General features: G+C 51.0%; 1 protein-coding gene across 1 annotated transcript in view; it reads right to left on the bottom strand.

Annotated features, from left to right (window-relative positions):
* COPA (COPI coat complex subunit alpha) overlaps nucleotides 1–17,089 on the bottom strand; it is a gene marked incomplete at its 5' end in the record, with an annotated part of 32,525 nt that overhangs the window by 2,795 nt on the left and 12,641 nt on the right. The window contains 21 exon segments of the mRNA XM_034756842.1: nucleotides 4–165; nucleotides 581–691; nucleotides 782–968; nucleotides 1,695–1,831; nucleotides 2,342–2,410; nucleotides 2,650–2,727; nucleotides 3,399–3,508; nucleotides 3,605–3,694; nucleotides 5,481–5,604; nucleotides 5,843–5,931; nucleotides 6,815–6,910; nucleotides 7,167–7,356; nucleotides 8,230–8,376; nucleotides 8,476–8,638; nucleotides 9,407–9,545; nucleotides 9,820–9,905; nucleotides 11,001–11,140; nucleotides 12,241–12,323; nucleotides 14,615–14,690; nucleotides 15,313–15,379; nucleotides 15,920–16,070. Of these exon segments, the coding sequence (XP_034612733.1) occupies nucleotides 4–165; nucleotides 581–691; nucleotides 782–968; nucleotides 1,695–1,831; nucleotides 2,342–2,410; nucleotides 2,650–2,727; nucleotides 3,399–3,508; nucleotides 3,605–3,694; nucleotides 5,481–5,604; nucleotides 5,843–5,931; nucleotides 6,815–6,910; nucleotides 7,167–7,356; nucleotides 8,230–8,376; nucleotides 8,476–8,638; nucleotides 9,407–9,545; nucleotides 9,820–9,905; nucleotides 11,001–11,140; nucleotides 12,241–12,323; nucleotides 14,615–14,690; nucleotides 15,313–15,379; nucleotides 15,920–16,070 (2,495 nt within the window).

Raw genomic sequence — 17,089 nt, 5'->3', positions numbered from 1 at the left:
TACCTGCTGTGACACTTCGGGCTTGGGGCCCAGCTCCAGCAGCCGGCGAGCGAAGGTGGCGGCTGTCTTGAAGTTTTTGAGCTTAAAGAAGAGATTGAGGGCGGTGCGCAGCACAAGGATCATGTGGACGGGCTGCAGGTTGGAGTGGGTGAAGTAGGCTGCCATCTGCGTTGGGGGAAGCCGGGGAGAGAGAACACCATCACTAGGGGGCAGCGTTTGCCAATTACCTCGTGGAGCAAAGATAGAGTTGCATCTTGGGAGGAGACCCCGCCCTAGCACAATGCAGTCTGGCTGCTAGAGGAAGCAGGACAAACCCAGTGGGGTGGAGCTGCAGAGGGACAAGCCGGCCTCAGGCTGACAATCAGTGCTGTTGATGGTATGGGAGGCGGGTTAGTATAAGGCCTGCTTCACAGATAGGGAAACTGAGGCCCGGTGACTCGCCCCAGGCCACCCGGGGAATCCGCGAGAGGGACTGGGCATTGAATTGAGGATTCCTAGTCTCCTATCACCACTAGCCCATTCTCTCCCAGAGCCAGGGACAGAGCCTAGGAGTCCTGGCCATGATAACTGGAGTGCATACCTCACAGGTGCGTTTCTGCTGCTCCAGGGTCTCTTTGGGGAGCTTCTTCCTCTCGATCTCCATCGACAGCCCCACGATGTACTCTCGGCAGATGGCGATCAGCTGCTGGGCCTGTGACGAGGAGAGAGAGAGTCAGGCACCATTCACCCGCGGCTCCTGAGAGGGAGGGGAATGGGAGCCGAGAAGAGAGGTGCCCCTCACCTCGGCGATCTCCTGCTTGTTATCCACCACCAGCAGCGGCACGCTCAGCAGGATGGCGCGGAACTTCTCCACCGCCTCCTCGAACTTGCCAGCCGTGGTGAGCTGGTAGCAGACTTGCAGGCGCTGGATCAGGTCGTTGAGCTTCAGGCCGACAACCGGGAGGGCATTCTTCAACCCGGCGTCCTTCCTGGAGGTGCGGGAAGGGGCGGGAGCTTCAGTGAGAAACTGGGAACCAGGAGGCCAGCTGGACTCCGGAGGGGATGCGGGGGGCAAGGTTACCCTGATGGGCCATCTGCACTACAACCAGTCAGTGACACATTGGCCTGGCTGAACTAGGTCCACACTGCAGCTCCTTGGCCATCACAGCTGTGTGGCAACCATGGAGGGGGTCGCCAAGCCTCCCCTGCTGCCTGACTGGTGCATGCTGGGAAAATCTGGGTCGCTATCCCATAATGCCTCAGCTACCCCTACAGAGGACGTACTTCCAAATGCTCAAAGCTCGGCCAGAAGAAACCAGCAGCAGGGGAGCGCTAACCCCACCTGCCTCATCCTGTTTAAGCTCTAACAAGGGGAGCCAGGTGACAAAGTCCTTCCGGTCATCAGAAAACTGCCCCGGGATGGAATTCTCCCTAGAACTTGTGCTATCAACAGAGGGGCCGGTCCCAGATCCACTCAAGAGCCATTAACACTGAGCCGTTTAAAAAACAATTCAACATTTGCTTGTTTACGTCAGGGGAAAGGGAAGGCGACACCAGGCAGGGACTGTTTTGTGTTTGAACGTGACTTGCACATCGGGAAATAACCTGCAGGTAACTATAACCACCATCCCTCCAACCAGCAGCATCCAGGGAAGAGTCAGGGGAAACGGCAGAGAGGCCTGAAGGGAGAGGCCGGATTCCGCCCCGTTGCTCACCAGTTACGATGTGGATATCCATACATGGCGGGGAGGCAGGGAAGTGCTTGGTAGGTGGTTCGGCCCCGGGCATAGGTTTGCAGGAACAGCTGCTTGTAGGGGCCAAAAGTAGTCACTCCCACCTGGTCGTGGAGGAGCTGAAGAGAAAGAAGGGAAGCACCACACTTATTGGCTGGTTACTGCTCCAACCCCGCCCACAGCCTAGACTGGAATCTCATCCTGCGCAGACATTAGCCCCCCAGCCTATTCGAACGTCTCCTTTGTACCTGGGGAACCTGAAGCCCAGGGAGGAGAAGTGACTTGTCCAAGCAGACACAGCGAGTCTGCGACAGAGACTGAAAGAGAACCCAGGCACCCTGAGCTTTAGCGGAGAAACTCTCCAATTCCTTAGTGAGGTTAATCCAGTATTGCCGGGCAGCCACTGGAAGGCAGTGGGATGGAGCTCCCAGAGCACTGGGGAGGGATTTGGCCACATCTCCCCATTAACATCTCACCCCGAGAAGGGACCTCTAACTCGGTCCTTCAAACTGAACAGCATGGGGCATGAGACTGCTGCATAATCTGCCTCTGCCCAACTACCCCTCGCTGGAAGAGGTCACAAACAGGAGGGGGAAAGGGGATCTCTGGGACTCTCCAGCGTAACTTACCCGCATGGCTGTCTCAAAGGAACCCCCCAGGATGTGATCAACAGGCAGTTGGGAATTGTTACACCAGACCTAAGGGAGAGGAGGAAATACATTACAAGAGGGACTGCTGGGGGGGTCACGCCTGTCCAATGCTCACGTCCCATTCAACACCAACAGCAGGGCTCCAGCCACTTCTCCCAACACGGCACCACCAGTTCCTGATGCTGATAATTAACCAGGGCAGGAAGGTGAGCAGGAGGGACCAGACCAGGAAAGGCAGGTACCCGAGGGAGGTTTCAGAGCGAGGCACGGCGGGTTTGTCCCGTTACCTGAGCTGGGCTGGTGCCCTTGGTGGGTGGCACAAAGAATCCATCCTCGGCTCCTCCTGCCGGGCCAGCAGGGACATCCTAGGGGAGCAAACGGGGCACTGATTAGCTTGTCAATGCCGTGCTGGTGACTGACACTGCACGGTGAAAGATCACCCCTGGGCCGCCCTGCCAATGTGCTTCAGCCTTAACCTCAAGAATCACTTCTAAATGGAGAGAGGGGAGGTTAGCCTCCGTGGCCCATTCAATCTTTGGCCTCGGCTGAAACTGCCAAGAAGGGGACAGCTGGGGCACGGGCTAGTCTGACACCCCTCCACGCATTTCATAGGCCAAACAGCCATCAGGACACAATCACCAGAGCCCAGTGCCACCGAATCTTGGCTTTCACCTAAAACAGATGGATTTCGGGGGAGGGGGATGGAGAAAAGGGCAGGGGGAGGAGAAACAAGTGTGAACAAAGTGCGAAGCCATGTGGTGATGCTACACACAGCCTGATAGAGTAGCTCAAGAGTGTGAACTGTCCCATACATCACAATGAGGCATTGGGTTTCAGAGCCAATGACAACAATTTAACTGTTGACACTAACCCTTTCACTGCTGATCACTTCAGCAGAAACATCCCACCCAGATCATGTTCGTGTGGCCTCCGATTCTTCTCCTGGCTTTCCCGGCACCCATCCCCCCTTTCTTAAGGGCCACTGCAACTCGGCTACTTAAGGCTCCCAATTCCTCCTGATCCCCCAGCTCCCTACCAGTTCAGGGGGAAGGTCCAAATCCTCTTCAACTTCCCATCCGCCTCCTTCCTCCTGTCCTTTACCAAGGGTTTCGTCTCCAAAGCCTTCCCCGGCATCCACAAAGCCATCTGCACGTTGCAACAGAACCCCAGTCAGAACTTTGCTGGAGAGAAGAGAGACCCCCCCACACTCCCCAGCATTAAGGGCTGCTCATGTGTTCTCACCTTCATCCAGCTGCAACTCAGCGTCCTCTCCCCAGCCTTCGGTGCCAACCGTGTCAATATCAATATCAGCAGCCAAGGCCCCTCCTTTGCCTAGGGAAAGGGACAGGATCACTCATTCATCTCCCTTCAAGAGGGCCAGATACACCTCTACCCTGATAGAACGCTGGCCTCGGGAGCCAAAAAATCTTACCGCGTTATAGGTGAAACCGCGTTATATCGAACTTGCTTTGATCCATCAGAGTGCGCAGCCCCGCCCCCCCAGAGCGCTGCTTTACCGCGTTATATCCGAATTCATGTTCTACCAGGTCGCGTTATATCGGGGTAGAGGTGTATTAGGAAGAACAGGCATTACGCTGGCCCATCACAGCCCAGCTCCTATTGTCACAGATCTGAGCCGCATTAAAGGCCAAAGACATTTGAAGCATAGGTGAATTGCATGCAGGGGATTTCCTGGGAATGGTTTAAATGTCATCCTTAACGGGGTACCAGCCTGCACCAGAAGCCCGTGAGAAGCTGGAGGTTTAACAGCTGGGCTGCTGGAGTCCCGAGAGGGAATTACAGCATGCCTAGCCCAGCACAATTAGAGTCGGTTCTGCTGCGATTAATTGGGCCTGCAAATTTACCCCGATGATGAAAGTGAGTGAAAATTCGTAAGATGTCACAATAACCTATCACAGCAAGTGCTGATGGGAAACGGTGCAATAGCCAGCCAGACTGACTGAAGCAGGCCAAACTAAAAAGGCCTGGACTGTGTTGGGATCACGCCTGGTAAACAAGAACAGCGTGAGACCGGAAATCAATGACTCAAAATAGATGCGCTGGAAACGAGGTCTAAAGGGTGGACAAAATATGAAGGGACAGGCTATTCCACTACTGCTCCCTTTTGGGGTCCTGACAAAAAAAGCCTCTGGGAGGACAGCTGCTACCACAGTGCTGGCTGACTGACAGACGAGAGAAGGGGAAGGAGGGACCCGGACCTTCTCTGTGCTAATCCTGAGAGATGTCTTGACCAGACCAGGCCAGAGAGCGAGCCCGATGACACTGCCACCCTCTAAATCCCAAAGACCACCTGGGATGGGAAACTTTCTCTTCCCCTCCACAAATACATCCTTTCCCTACCCTTCCCTACCTTATTTCTTCTCTTTCCCATCTCTCTCCTTTTTCCTTCTGTCTGATAAGCATCTGGCTTAGCCGGCCAAGACTGCATATTTTGCAGCACTGCTGTAAGCTTGTGCCCAGAGAAGCAGATAACAGCAACACCTAAACAGCCCCATGCGGATAGACATTTGCTAGATCTCAGAGTGACTAATAAGACCATGTGCTGTCTCTGTGTTTTTCCAGCAGTGAGGTTGCAAGTCCAAGTCAATACTAGAGACAGATGCTGCATTTTCTCTCTTTGCTATTCTTTTCTCTCCTCTCGTGTGTGCGTTCTTGTCCTGTCTTTTAGGAACCAGAACCAGACTTTAACAGCAGCAACAATGACAACTCCAGCCCATCTCAACTAACTTCTCTTTTCCCCAAAAGGACAGTTATTACCGCCTTTAACACCATCTCAGCGACTGTCAAATGGGGTTTCTTTCTAAAACCTCTCTCCAGCTAAGGGGAAAGGGAACAAGGAATGTTCAAACGAAAGCCTCACTTAATCCTGGTCATTTCCAAGGCTTTAACTCTTTTCCGAATCTTTAATACAAAGTTACAAGAATGTTTAATAACGTGCCTGCCATGGCACTATGCAGGCTGAGGTCTGTATAGCAAACCCCAGACCTTGTTTAACCCCGTTTAATATTGGACAGTGACTGTGTCCTGTTCACACCTTGGACTATTTGGGCCCATTCCATCTATATGAATACAACCGTTCCCAAGTACACAACGCTACCTTTGCTAGCAATTGTTCCTTCAAAGAATCCCTTGGAGACAGTGAGCAACGGCCAGTTAGTGTCCAGAGGCATGATGGCGGCAGGGGGCTGGAGCAGCTTTGCATTGGGGTCAATGTCTGGAATCTGAAAAGAGAGAGATCCAGAACTACAGACCATGGAAAGAAAACCCTTGGCTTAGCCTCCCCTCCATGTAATGCAAGGTGATGGTCTCAGCCCTGGCTGGAGAGGGGGCTCCTTCCTTCAGGGTGGGTGTCAACTAAAGCCTCGACCTCATCAGCCCCAGTGCTAACTCCCACTGCGATCCTCTCCTCTTCCGGGTGGAGCCTGTGACCAGGCAGGAAGCAACAGCTGATCAACTAACCGTTTCCTTTTCTGGGTCAAACGTCTCCTTCAGACTCTCGGCTTCTTCATCCAAGCCATGGGTTGCAGCTGTGAGATAGGCCAGGGACTCTGAAAAGAGACATAACACATAGGGCAGAGGGATACATCATCTGTAGGGCCCTGCGTAAATCATCATTTTTAAAAAAATTTTTTTAAAGAAATGGTCATGACAGTGTAAATGTAAAATATTGAATTTCACGGAGTTTGCACAGAATGAATTTTACAAGCAAGTTTAGTCAATTTCAAGGAAAACATCTTTAAAAGATGACGGTTTGGGGGCATAGTCACAGATTCTGTGCCCTCTGTGAAATCGTGAGTCACACAAGACACTCAAAAGGTGTCAGATACTCCATATGCCATACACATGAACTGCTTGGAAGGACAGGGGACTTCCTATACCAGGTCTCTAGGCCTTGCTGAGATGAAAGTAAGATTGGCAGCATATACAAAGGCCCATCAACTCCCACAGGCATCACAGGAAGAGGTTGTGGGGTCAAGGAAGAAGGATGGACTGTTTTCTAGTGGTCACAGCAGGTGATCAGGAGTCCCAGGACTATTGGTAGCTCTGTCACTAATTGTTGTGAGACTTTAGATAATGCACATCCCGTCTCTGTGCCTCAGTTTGTGTCTGAAAAGTGAGGGCCATAATGCTGGGCTGCCTCCAGGGGGCACTGTGAGGGTTAACATTTGGAAAGTGCTTTGAGGAACTTGGCTGAATAGCAGATGGGGAAAGTGTTGCGATCCAAGAATCCCAAACGAACAGCCATACAGTGGGGTCACACCCAACCGCGATGCAGCAGCCAAACCTCTTCCTGGCCCCCCTTTAGCTGTGGTTCTGGACACTTAAGTGGGAGGCAAAGCAAAGATGCAGGAATTGACATTTCCTGGATCTTTCCCGCTGTCCCTCAACCCACAGGGCAGCGGCATAAGATGCTGGCGCTGCGATACTCACTCTGCCCGCAGTTCTTCAGGATCCTCACCCTCTCTGCCACATCTCCGAGGTACAGGGCGTTCTGATAGTGGCCACTCATGTCTTTACGGATCTCAGCTAAACCAGAGGACGAGACCGAAACAGTCACCACCCCTCTGCAGTTCTCAGCCTCCTCTACGAGCTGCCCCTTCTCCCCTCTCTCAGGGTGTCACTTGGCGCCATTATTAATTAATTCTTATTATTATTCTTTATTTGTATTGCAACAACATCTAGGAACCCCCCAGTCACGGACCGGGATCCCACTGTGCTAGGTGCTGTACGAACCGCCGCTGCCTCGAGGGGCTGACGTTCTAACCCCCGTCCCGGGACTCACCTATCTTCATCATCTTGCGGAGCTTTTCCAGATTGCCCGTGATGAGGTACAGGAAGGAGAGCCTGTCGAAGTTCTTGGTGCGCTGGTAGCACATCTCCACGATCTGATGGTTTCCCTGCAGCAAGGCCACCTCCCCCAGCTTCTCCCAGCAATTCTTGTCATCCAGAGCCTTGGCTGCCTCCAGGGCGATCTAACAGAATGCGGCAGACACGGGCACAGATGTGAGAGCAGGGATGGAAGGATGGTCAGGCGGATGCTGGCCTGGGACTCTGGAGACCCGGGCTCAGCTCCCTGCTCCACCTAAGATGTTCCGTGTGACCTTGGGCAAGTCTCTCTGTGCCTCAGTTCCCATCTGTACAATGGGGATAACAGCACTGCCCTGCCTCACAAGGGTGTTATGAGGACACTTTAAAGACAGACTCTGTGAGACTCTCAGATACCAGTGACAGACAGTTGCTCCCTACAGCTCTGATCCAGCTGCATTATAAGGAAATAAAGCAGCCACATCTCTGTCCGGGCCCACTCCCCACATGTGGACTTTACCATCACTCTCAACCACAGCTCCAAACAAGTTGCAATCTGATTTTGGTTCCTCTTCAGGCTCTCCATATGGTCTGTGCCTCCAATCGCACCCTGGTCTAGCTAAGTTCACTGCGGATCCACAGGCCCACCAAACCTTGTGCCCAAGAGCGGCGACCTTCAGTTAATTCACATTAAATGGATTTCTAACATTCCTCTTTAGTACAGAGGTGCAGCCTGGGGAAACGACAGGGCCCATCATGCACTGCTCCAAGCAACCTTCTGTTCAGATTAAGATGGGCCATCGCTCGCAGGGAGCTGCAGACCCTGGGGCTGAAATCCAAGTCTTCATGATGAGGGCCAGCAGAGGCCTCAGTGTAGAATTTCAGAAGCTGTGCCTGGACTACCACACGTTATCCAGAACGCAGATGAGCCTTTCCCCGAGACCACACCATACAACCCGTCACCTGCACAGGCAGCATTACAGAGGGAGGTACCCGTGCAGATACCCCCTTCCCTGCCCCAGCGCAGGCTGGCCTCTCACCTCGATATTGCCGCACTCCAGTGCCAGGCTGAACCGGGTCTTCTCGTCCTTTACGAAATGCAGTGCCACCTCGGGGTAGCCCTTCTTCTGCAGGTAGGCGATGATGGACTGGCCCACCAGCTTGGCGTTCCTCACCATGTGCAACACCTAGAAGGGAGGCAGCCAGGCAGAGGAATTGAATGCCAGGTGGCAGGCATTATCCTATGGCACCAGGTCGTGGAAAGATGCCATGCCCTGGCCCCTCACCTCATCATACTTCCTGTTGATCAGCGCCAGCTTGAACTTGAACTCTGTGGGGTCGATGGTGAGGACCCTGGGTCGGCATTCCCTGTCTAGACAGTACACGTTGTTCCCCTTCACGCGGGTGACATAAATAGGCAGGTCCAGAGTACGGATGATTCCATGATCCCTAAACCAGGAGACGACGTATTTGTATGTTACATAGCATGACCCATTCTAACATCATGCGCCTCTCCGACCAGGTCTATTAGCTTGGGAGAAGTTACAGACTCACATACCTCTATATATGGCCTCGCCACTAGCATGGGTTATAACAGCAAGCCCCAGTCTAGGGAACAGGCCTTCACAAGGCCGGTGTCAACAAGAAAGAAATGAAAAGGTACAGCTGCACTCAAAGGCGAGGCTGCAGGACTGCCTCACCCTACGGATCGCAGAACTGACTTTGAAGCCAGTGTTGGGAAGAGAAAATACAGAGCAAATTCCTGTTCAGCCTGAAAAGCGATTTAGGGTCTCCCAAGCTAGCAGTGAGTAGCCTTTATTTGATAGCTCCACCTGCTAGGATGGGAGCTGATATGATCAAGGCAACTTAATTTTGCACAGTGGCTTCAATAAACTCCACCCGCACGAAAACACAAGAGGGGAAGAGCGAGGAGAGGCTTTTAGCTGTGGTGTTGAGAGAGGGAGATGCACCCACCCGGGGGAGTTGCAGGGAAGAACAGAGAGGAGGATGTTGCTACAGAGGGAGGGTCCCCAGGGGGTTGTTCCTGACAGCAGGAGGTGCAGAGCAGAAGGCTCACATACCCAAACCCAGCAGCTGAGGCGCAACCCAATATCGAACCAAGCCCAGCCACATTTGGCGAGGGGGCGGCGCCAAGGACAGAGCGTGATTTCAAGACACACCCCCTTGACTCTTGAGCCCTGCACGTGACAGACTCACCCTGTGGTGACGGCGTATTTGATGTGGTTGCTGGTGGTGTAGATGAAGACACCGCTCTCATCCCAGGCGCCACTCTTGACGCGGATATTCTCATGGATGTTACACAGGGACTCCAGCTTCCTGTTGCAGATCATGATGGCTGGAGAGGAGGAGGAAGTCCAGAAACCCGTAAGGGTTACAGAATTCTTGCTGTGTCTGCCTCAGAGGGCTTGTCTAGACAGCAAATTACTGCACGGCAAAGCAGGGTGTGAATCTACAGCGCACCAGCTGGCCGTGCCCTAACCTCCCGCATGGGCACTGCTACAGCGCACTAGGTCCCGGAGTGTGGCTTGTGTACTAAAGAGCACACAGCTGAGAGCAGGCCGAGCTGCTGAAAACCCTCAGTGGGTATAAGTAGGAAGAAGGTCCCTTACCATGCTTAGCCAACAGAGCCACATGGGACATGTCAGCTGACCAGATGACATACTTCACCTTGGAGATCTTCACGGTAGCCTGGGTTCTGCAGGGGGAGACAGGATTACTATAAGGGCCTCTTTCAGGGAGACGGTCACCATATTCCTCACCAACTAAAAGAGCTTTGTGATCTCCACGGACTCCCACTCCCAAGAACTCTGGGGCTTGATTCTCAGATACCCTAAGGCCCCTTTACACCATTCTGGCACCATAAAGTGGCATGAAAGTGAGCCTAAATGAAACGTACACTGCCAGACTAGTGTGAAGGGGCCTATCCTAGCCAGGAGAAGTCTCCCGAAAGGAACACAGGCTGAGATATGTAAAGTGACAACTTACTTTAAGCCCAAAATTCAGGTTTTATTTTCAGAGGCAGATTTTACAGACCACAGGAAAGAGTTTCCCTTGCAACTTTTGTTTCAATACAACTTGATGCAAGCCTCCTCGCCGTGCTAGAAACCCAGAGGGACCAGTCTTGGGGCAGCGTACGAGAACCAGGAAGTGAAACGAACCAGGCTAGTTTCAATGCACAACATTGAGTGAAATGCAAAGTAAATCTATTTGTAAATGCTTCAGTATTATTAATCTGAGATTCTAAAGTCACTGGTAGCATACAAGGATGTTTAAAAGGCATAGTTTGTATATCAGCAGGGCCCTTTAAAAGCTGAACCAGACGCAGCAGTGCTGACAAATATACTGTAGTGACCAACCCTGCACTGGATTAGGGATTTGGCCAGATGCATGATCAGTGCAAAGTGCTATCACATTCTGAGGTGGGAGCATTTCACACTCACGTTGAACTTGTGTAAATGATTTCACAAGGCAACAGAGAGTCAGGGCCCTGACCTACACCAATGAGTCTTTCCTTTGCCAGGCTCTAGGATTCTGTCGTTGTAGTGATGGACAAGGGGGACCATGCCCATTTTCCCCTGCGAAAGACGACAATGCCTGCGGAATAAATTGCACCACGGCTACGTTTATACTTTGCTCCTCGTAACAGCTATTAGCTGGGATTTGGATCAATCTGACACAGCTTGCAGCCGACGCTAGGTTTCGGAGCGTATTAATAGCCATGGCCTGTCCCCAAAAGGCACACGTTGGCAGGATTTCAACATGAAATCTCTCCCAGCAGGTGGGACCTTACCGTTTCTGTTGCACATCAAAGAGGGTGATTGAGTCTGCATCCCTGAGTAACAGGTTCCCAGTGCCAGCATAGAAAATCTCATCACAGTTCGGGACCTGCACTTTCTTGGTAATCTCATTCTTCAAGTTCTTGATTAGGATCTGTCATGCATGCGGGGAGGGGGAAATCAAGAGAGAGAGTTAGATAGGAAGAACCGAAAGATTTCCCTTCCACAGTGAAAATCAAGTCTCAACACCAAATTGCTCTCTTCACTGTTTTAAAAGAGAATATTTGGGGAAGAGTTGTCGAGCACTTACAGCAGAAGTCGGGAAGAGGGCCTGGGGAGATTTCTCGTCCCCTAGTAAAAGCCAGGAGGGCCTGGAGTGGCAGCAGGGGAAGAAAGGGAGATCCTTCTTCCTTACAACAGCAAAGGGGTTTGTTTGTTGCATGGGGAATGGAAGCGTTCAAATGTATCGACACTTAGTAGCTAGAAGCCCAATGAAAAATGGAGCCCACAAAGCATGCTCAATGGTCTATATGCTGGTAGGGATCCTACCCAACCTCTGCTCTGACAGGGTGGAGAGGAGCTGTTTTTTTCTGTTCTCACTGTGCCGTATCAGGGGGAGGGAGAAAACACCACACCCTCCATATTTTTTTGACAAGTGAAGTTCAACCTTCTGGTAAGATTTCCAAGCACTGTGCGTGAGATGGGTGGGAAGATACAGTGGGGAAAAAGTAGAGAGCTCAGTGTAGGGAAAGAAACAGAACTAAGGGTTGGAGGAAGAGAGGAAGCAGTAGACACTGAAGAGGCCCATCCAAGGAAAGAAATCAGAGACTGAAGCCAGGAAGGAAGGAAGAACAAAACTAAGAGATGTAGCAAGCTTCCAACAGCTACTCACCAAAAGCAGCCTGACAATGATACAACTAAATACAACAGAAACTAAACAGTATACAACTATTTTATTTCAACTGCAAGAGGTGTGCATGGCAGCAAAAGTATTTTTCACCATGGCTAGTTGGTGTTGGTGAACATTAAAATAAAGCAAGCATGAAAACGGTTTTCATTAGTTTAAATTTCATTTCTATATTAAGCTTCCTTTTTACCTAACTTCAGAACCAGATCTTCCCGACAGCGCCCCACCAATACACTCGAACCGACAACAATCCGATTAGCTGTTTCTGTGTCTCCCCCTCCGTGCGCACACACTTTCACATCACAAAACACCGTTAAAAAGACGACCCTGATGAGCGTGGCCCTTACCGAATGCATGCGATCCAGGACTGCAAAGCGGTTGCGAGCTACCCACACAGCTGTCAGCCCAGAGGAACGCTTCCCTTCCGGGGCTGGGAAGAGCAAAACACAGGCAGCGAATAAAACCTCTGGCAGGCTCGTATGGCAACACGTTAGTCAGTCTTGTTTGATTCCATCTTGGCTGGGTTGGATCAGCTGCTTCCCACTAACTCAAATTTAACCTGAGGCTATTCACGAGATTCATTTCCTCCCCCACCACCCTTTCAGATCTCAGCATGGCCAGCGCCAGCCCTTCTCTCTAGCCAAGGCGCAAGACGAGTGGCTGCCTGCACAGCCAACGCCACTGCCTGGCGGAGAAGCAGGCCATCCTGGGTGGCAGCGCCTTCCATCAAACTAACGAGCAGAGCCTCACTGGCCAAACAAACTGAGAGCAGCGAGGGTCCCGGCTTCAATGTAAGCCCCCCTGCCGGGGCTACCCAGCATAACGAGCTGGAGGCGAACGAATGCACTTTCCCTAGCGTGCAGCTGCTCCCTTGGTTTTAAAATGCTCATATGAACACAGTGCAGTGTGTGTCACACGGGCAGGGAGAGAACTGTACCGCAGGACCCGTTGCAGATGTGGTGAAGGCTTCTGCAGCAGTAATACAGATGATGTGTGCTAAGGGGCAGGGGAATAGATAACCCTGGGAGAGCCCTCTGCAGTTACAGTAAAACAAAGTGATTGTCCCACTCTTTAGCTCCCGGACTCTTTCCTCGTCACCACCACCACTACTCATGATAGTTGTGTGTTAAAGGAGATGTGCTAAAGATATCGGAGATCCAGACAGTCACAAGCGTCAATGAGACCTTACCGATCATGCTTGAGACAGGTCAGTGCCCCAGTGAGGGGAAAAGGGAATCAAGTCTCACGTACTCCACACTGTAAATTCTTGTAGTTAGGAACACAAGGCTGGAGACCTGGATTCTACGTCCAGCTCAGACAGGGTCTTTCCTGTGTGAACGACGGTCATATGGCTTTCCCTGAGTTTACGCATCGTTAAAGCCAGATTATTACTGGCCTCTCTGATTGGTTCACATCTGAGAAACTTCCCTCATTAATGTTGATTGTACATAGATGCTCAGATAGAAAGTGCTTGAAACATTCCTACTACCCTACATATTTTCTTTACAATAGAAGGTTGTATATTGATCTCCTCAGTGGCTGTTCATTTTCTTCCTTGGCCCAAAAGCCCAGATTTATTGACTGGGCTTTTCTCCGGGGCTTTCCCAGGGGAGCAAGCTGAGGGTGCTAAGATCAATATTGATGGTGCAGTGCGGAGGTATCTCTGGGCAGGGGTTCCAGGACACAAGAGCTGATTGGATATGGTATGAAGGATATTTACCCCAGGATGGAATGTTACATTGCGTATACGTGCTTTGGGCTTTTTTTAAAATCAAAGGCCAATTTTTCAAAAGTGATGAGGGAGATTTTGGGTGCCCAAGTGGAGACACCTTTAAAAGGGCTTCGTTTTCAGAAAGCACTGAGCATTTGCCCTCTGAAAAATCAAGCTCTTTAAAGGGGTCTCAACATCACATGCCCAAACCCACTAGTCACTTCTGAAACTTTCAACTGAAATATGTGAGGTACCATCTGTACTGTTTAATATAGTTAATATATATTAAGGGACTAAAAAAGGCCCCTCTTTGCTTCCCATCTCTGAGATATACCAGCTGACTTTCGTGCCAGAGACAGTTCTCTCCATTAGACCTGCATAAACCAGTAAAGTTACTAATGAGTGAGCTGGATTCTAGTCTGCCTCATACATCACCCCCAACATTGCCAGCTAAGTACTCAGCCTAGAATCTTTACTGCCGTGACGACAGAGGCAGGAAGAATCCAGCTGGAGTTTCAGATCCCAAGTGGAAGAAAAAAAATGAATCATGTTTTGACTTTTAAATTGAGCAAATCTGATCTGGAATTTGCAGAGCGAGAATATGAATATTGGGCCCCAGCAGTGTCACTTTTACAGCCGCTTCTCAGAGTATAAACCCACTTTGAACACAAAGTATCTGGGTGAAATCCATCTCCACTGACAAGGCAGGGAAGCTGCCTGCTGTGTCGAAAGGGAAAATGGAAAGGTCCTAATAATTGAATTATAAAATATATATTTGCAGCTGTAAAGTTTGGGATGAACATGAATTTTTCAAGTCAATGTACCACGTGATCTAGTAAGCAGGAAGGCCTGCCAAATGACGCATGCTGCATGGGCTACAGGAAACGCAGGGAGAGAGTGCAACAAAGACTTGGAGAACAGAAGCTTTTTTACAATGGGATAGAGGAGGTGGGGGCAGGACTGAAGAAAGGGAGACTAACAAAGAAAAATGCAATACATTGAACACCTACCATCGGGGTTCTGGGAGTCTGCATCCTTGGGGATGGTGTACAGGTCATAGGTGCTGTTCTCCAGGTTACTGGCTCTCTATAGAGGGAAAAAGAAATATACACACAGACAAATAAATATATATTATTTATATACACACGCCGTCTACTCCCTCTACAGAGAGAATTTAGTTGCAAATAATAGTGGGAAGAAGTCATCTCCCTTGAATGTTGTACAGGACACCTGAATACCAAGGTGATGGGCACCCTTTTGTGTTTTTGGGAGATGGTGAGGAGATCCTTAGCTGGAAAACTCCACATAAACCAGTCTCCAGTCTGTCAGCACACCCTGCTCATGTTCCCAGTGATGGGACTGTTCTGTAAGACGGAGGCTAACTAGTGTTAGTTCTAACCTCCTGGGGGGAGGGATAGCTCAGTGGTTTGAGCATTGGCCTGCTAAACCCAGGGTTGTGAGTTCAGTCCTTGAGGGGGCCACTTTGGGATCTGGGGCAAAATCAGTACTTGGTCCTGCTAGTGAAGGCAGGGGGCTGGACTCGATGACCTTTCAACAAGGTCCCTTCCAGTTCTAGGAGATGGGATATCTCCATTATTACTATTACAAAGCCTGAAGACCTCATTCACACCCCCGGCCTGTCCAGAGACGTTTCTCTTACACAGCGCAGAGCAAATGTGGGGCAGCTTCCCTTCCGGGACTGGCTTACCGTGCAGAGCAGGACAGCATTCTCAGCTGGGTTGTACGACATGTTGAACACTGGGAACTTGGAACCACTGAAGAAGAGACACAAAGAGAGGAGAAAGTGAACAACGGCTCACACCCCTGTAGGATGGTGCTTCGTTTGCTGCTGATGTCCCAGAATGCATCTTCCTGGGATAGCACAGATGCCTGACGGGTCCAAGACAAGTCACTTCCTGCCCGTTTCCCAGCCCCCCAACACACATGGCACAGTTCTCAGTCCTTGGCCTCTGCAGACAACAGAGACAATTAGCATTAATGGTGACAGTGATTTACGTGAAGGACGCCCCATAAGGAACTCCACTGAGACCCACCACTCTCGTCACAGAGGTCACCGAACGGCCACTATCATTTTGGAACAGCCTAGAAGTCCAAGGCTCTATAGCCCGTTATCTACTCCCCAAGCTCTGTATCAAAGGTCCCGTTTGCATTCGACTGAACAATCAGTTTGAAATCAACCTGAGGGGAAGGAGGAAGACAGTGCAGCTTGTGTATCTGCAATGGATTAACTGGGAGCTCAGGGCAGCGGCGTTTATCCGAGTGCCAGGACTCTCCCAGCACACGGGCCCCCTCACCTTCTCAGCTGCATGACAGCAACGTCTTTGGAGCTGTTGAAATCGAGCTGGCGCAGGAAACGGTCCTTCACGTAATACAGCATGTTCCCGTGCACCGCATAGGCAGGCCGCTCACGCTCCAGCTTGAACACGATCATGCCGCCGTCGTGGCCTGGGAAAGGAAAGACAGGAGTCATCGCCGGCTGTCACGATTCAATCCAGACAGGGTAGGGGCTAGCTGCCTTTCCTTTCTGTCTCCATAACAGAGGGGATACTCTGGATAGGGCCAGAGTATTCCCACGGGAATTCAGAGGGGCTGAACGCACACTCTGCACGACTGCATTCGACAGTCACTCGCCTTGATGGAAAGGGTGAATTCCATTCCCTACCCCATTAGCAGCTCCTCTATTTGAAGAAAGGGTTGGCCCCATCTTCCTTCCTTTAAATTAACCAGTCAAGTCAGGCCCCCGGCCTCCTCCCTGTGCACTATTCAGCACAGGGAATGCCTCCAACATGGGATCCCAGACAGAGGGGTTTAGGTGACTTCATCTCCTGTGGCTATAAGAGTCAGGGCCTGGTAAGACTGGTGAATTTTATTTGTATTACAGTAGTCTCTTAGAGGGCTCAGTAAATAAGGGATCAGGGCCTCATTCCTCTAAGGGCTAAACACAAGTAAGAGACAAGCTCCACCCTGAGGAACTTCTAACTTGGTTTCTGACTAGAATCATATCCCCGCTTACATCCATTCAGAATGTCGCTGCATAGATCATTTCCCCAGCCCCTCGCTTTGACCCCGTCACCCCTCTCTCCACAGCCCTCTGCTGGCTCCCCCTTCTCTACTGCGAACATAAGCTACACGTCTTTGCTTTGGAGGCCCTTCATGGCCTATCCCCAATCTGACTATCTCTCATATGCTATTGAAATGTTGACTCCTGCCTCCGATCAGCTCATGCTGCCAGCCTCCATCACCCACATGTTAGGTTTTCAAACAGGCACCTTCGTGCTCTCTCTCTCGTGTCCACCCTCACGCTGGAGAGGAGCTCACTGTAAACACCTGCAAAACTCTGTCATTACATACCTTCAACGCCCCCCTTAAAACTTCCCTTTACCTGACACCTATAAAAAACGTTGGTTAATCCGCTGGTTTCTGAGCCCACTGCCTGTCATGCCATCCAATATTATTTCCATGTA

This window comes from Trachemys scripta, chromosome 24 (assembly GCF_013100865.1).
Source record: "Trachemys scripta elegans isolate TJP31775 chromosome 24, CAS_Tse_1.0, whole genome shotgun sequence".
NCBI lineage: Eukaryota > Metazoa > Chordata > Testudines > Emydidae > Trachemys > Trachemys scripta.
Note: the sequence above shows the minus strand (reverse complement) of the source record. Positions and strands in the feature narration are given on the sequence as shown.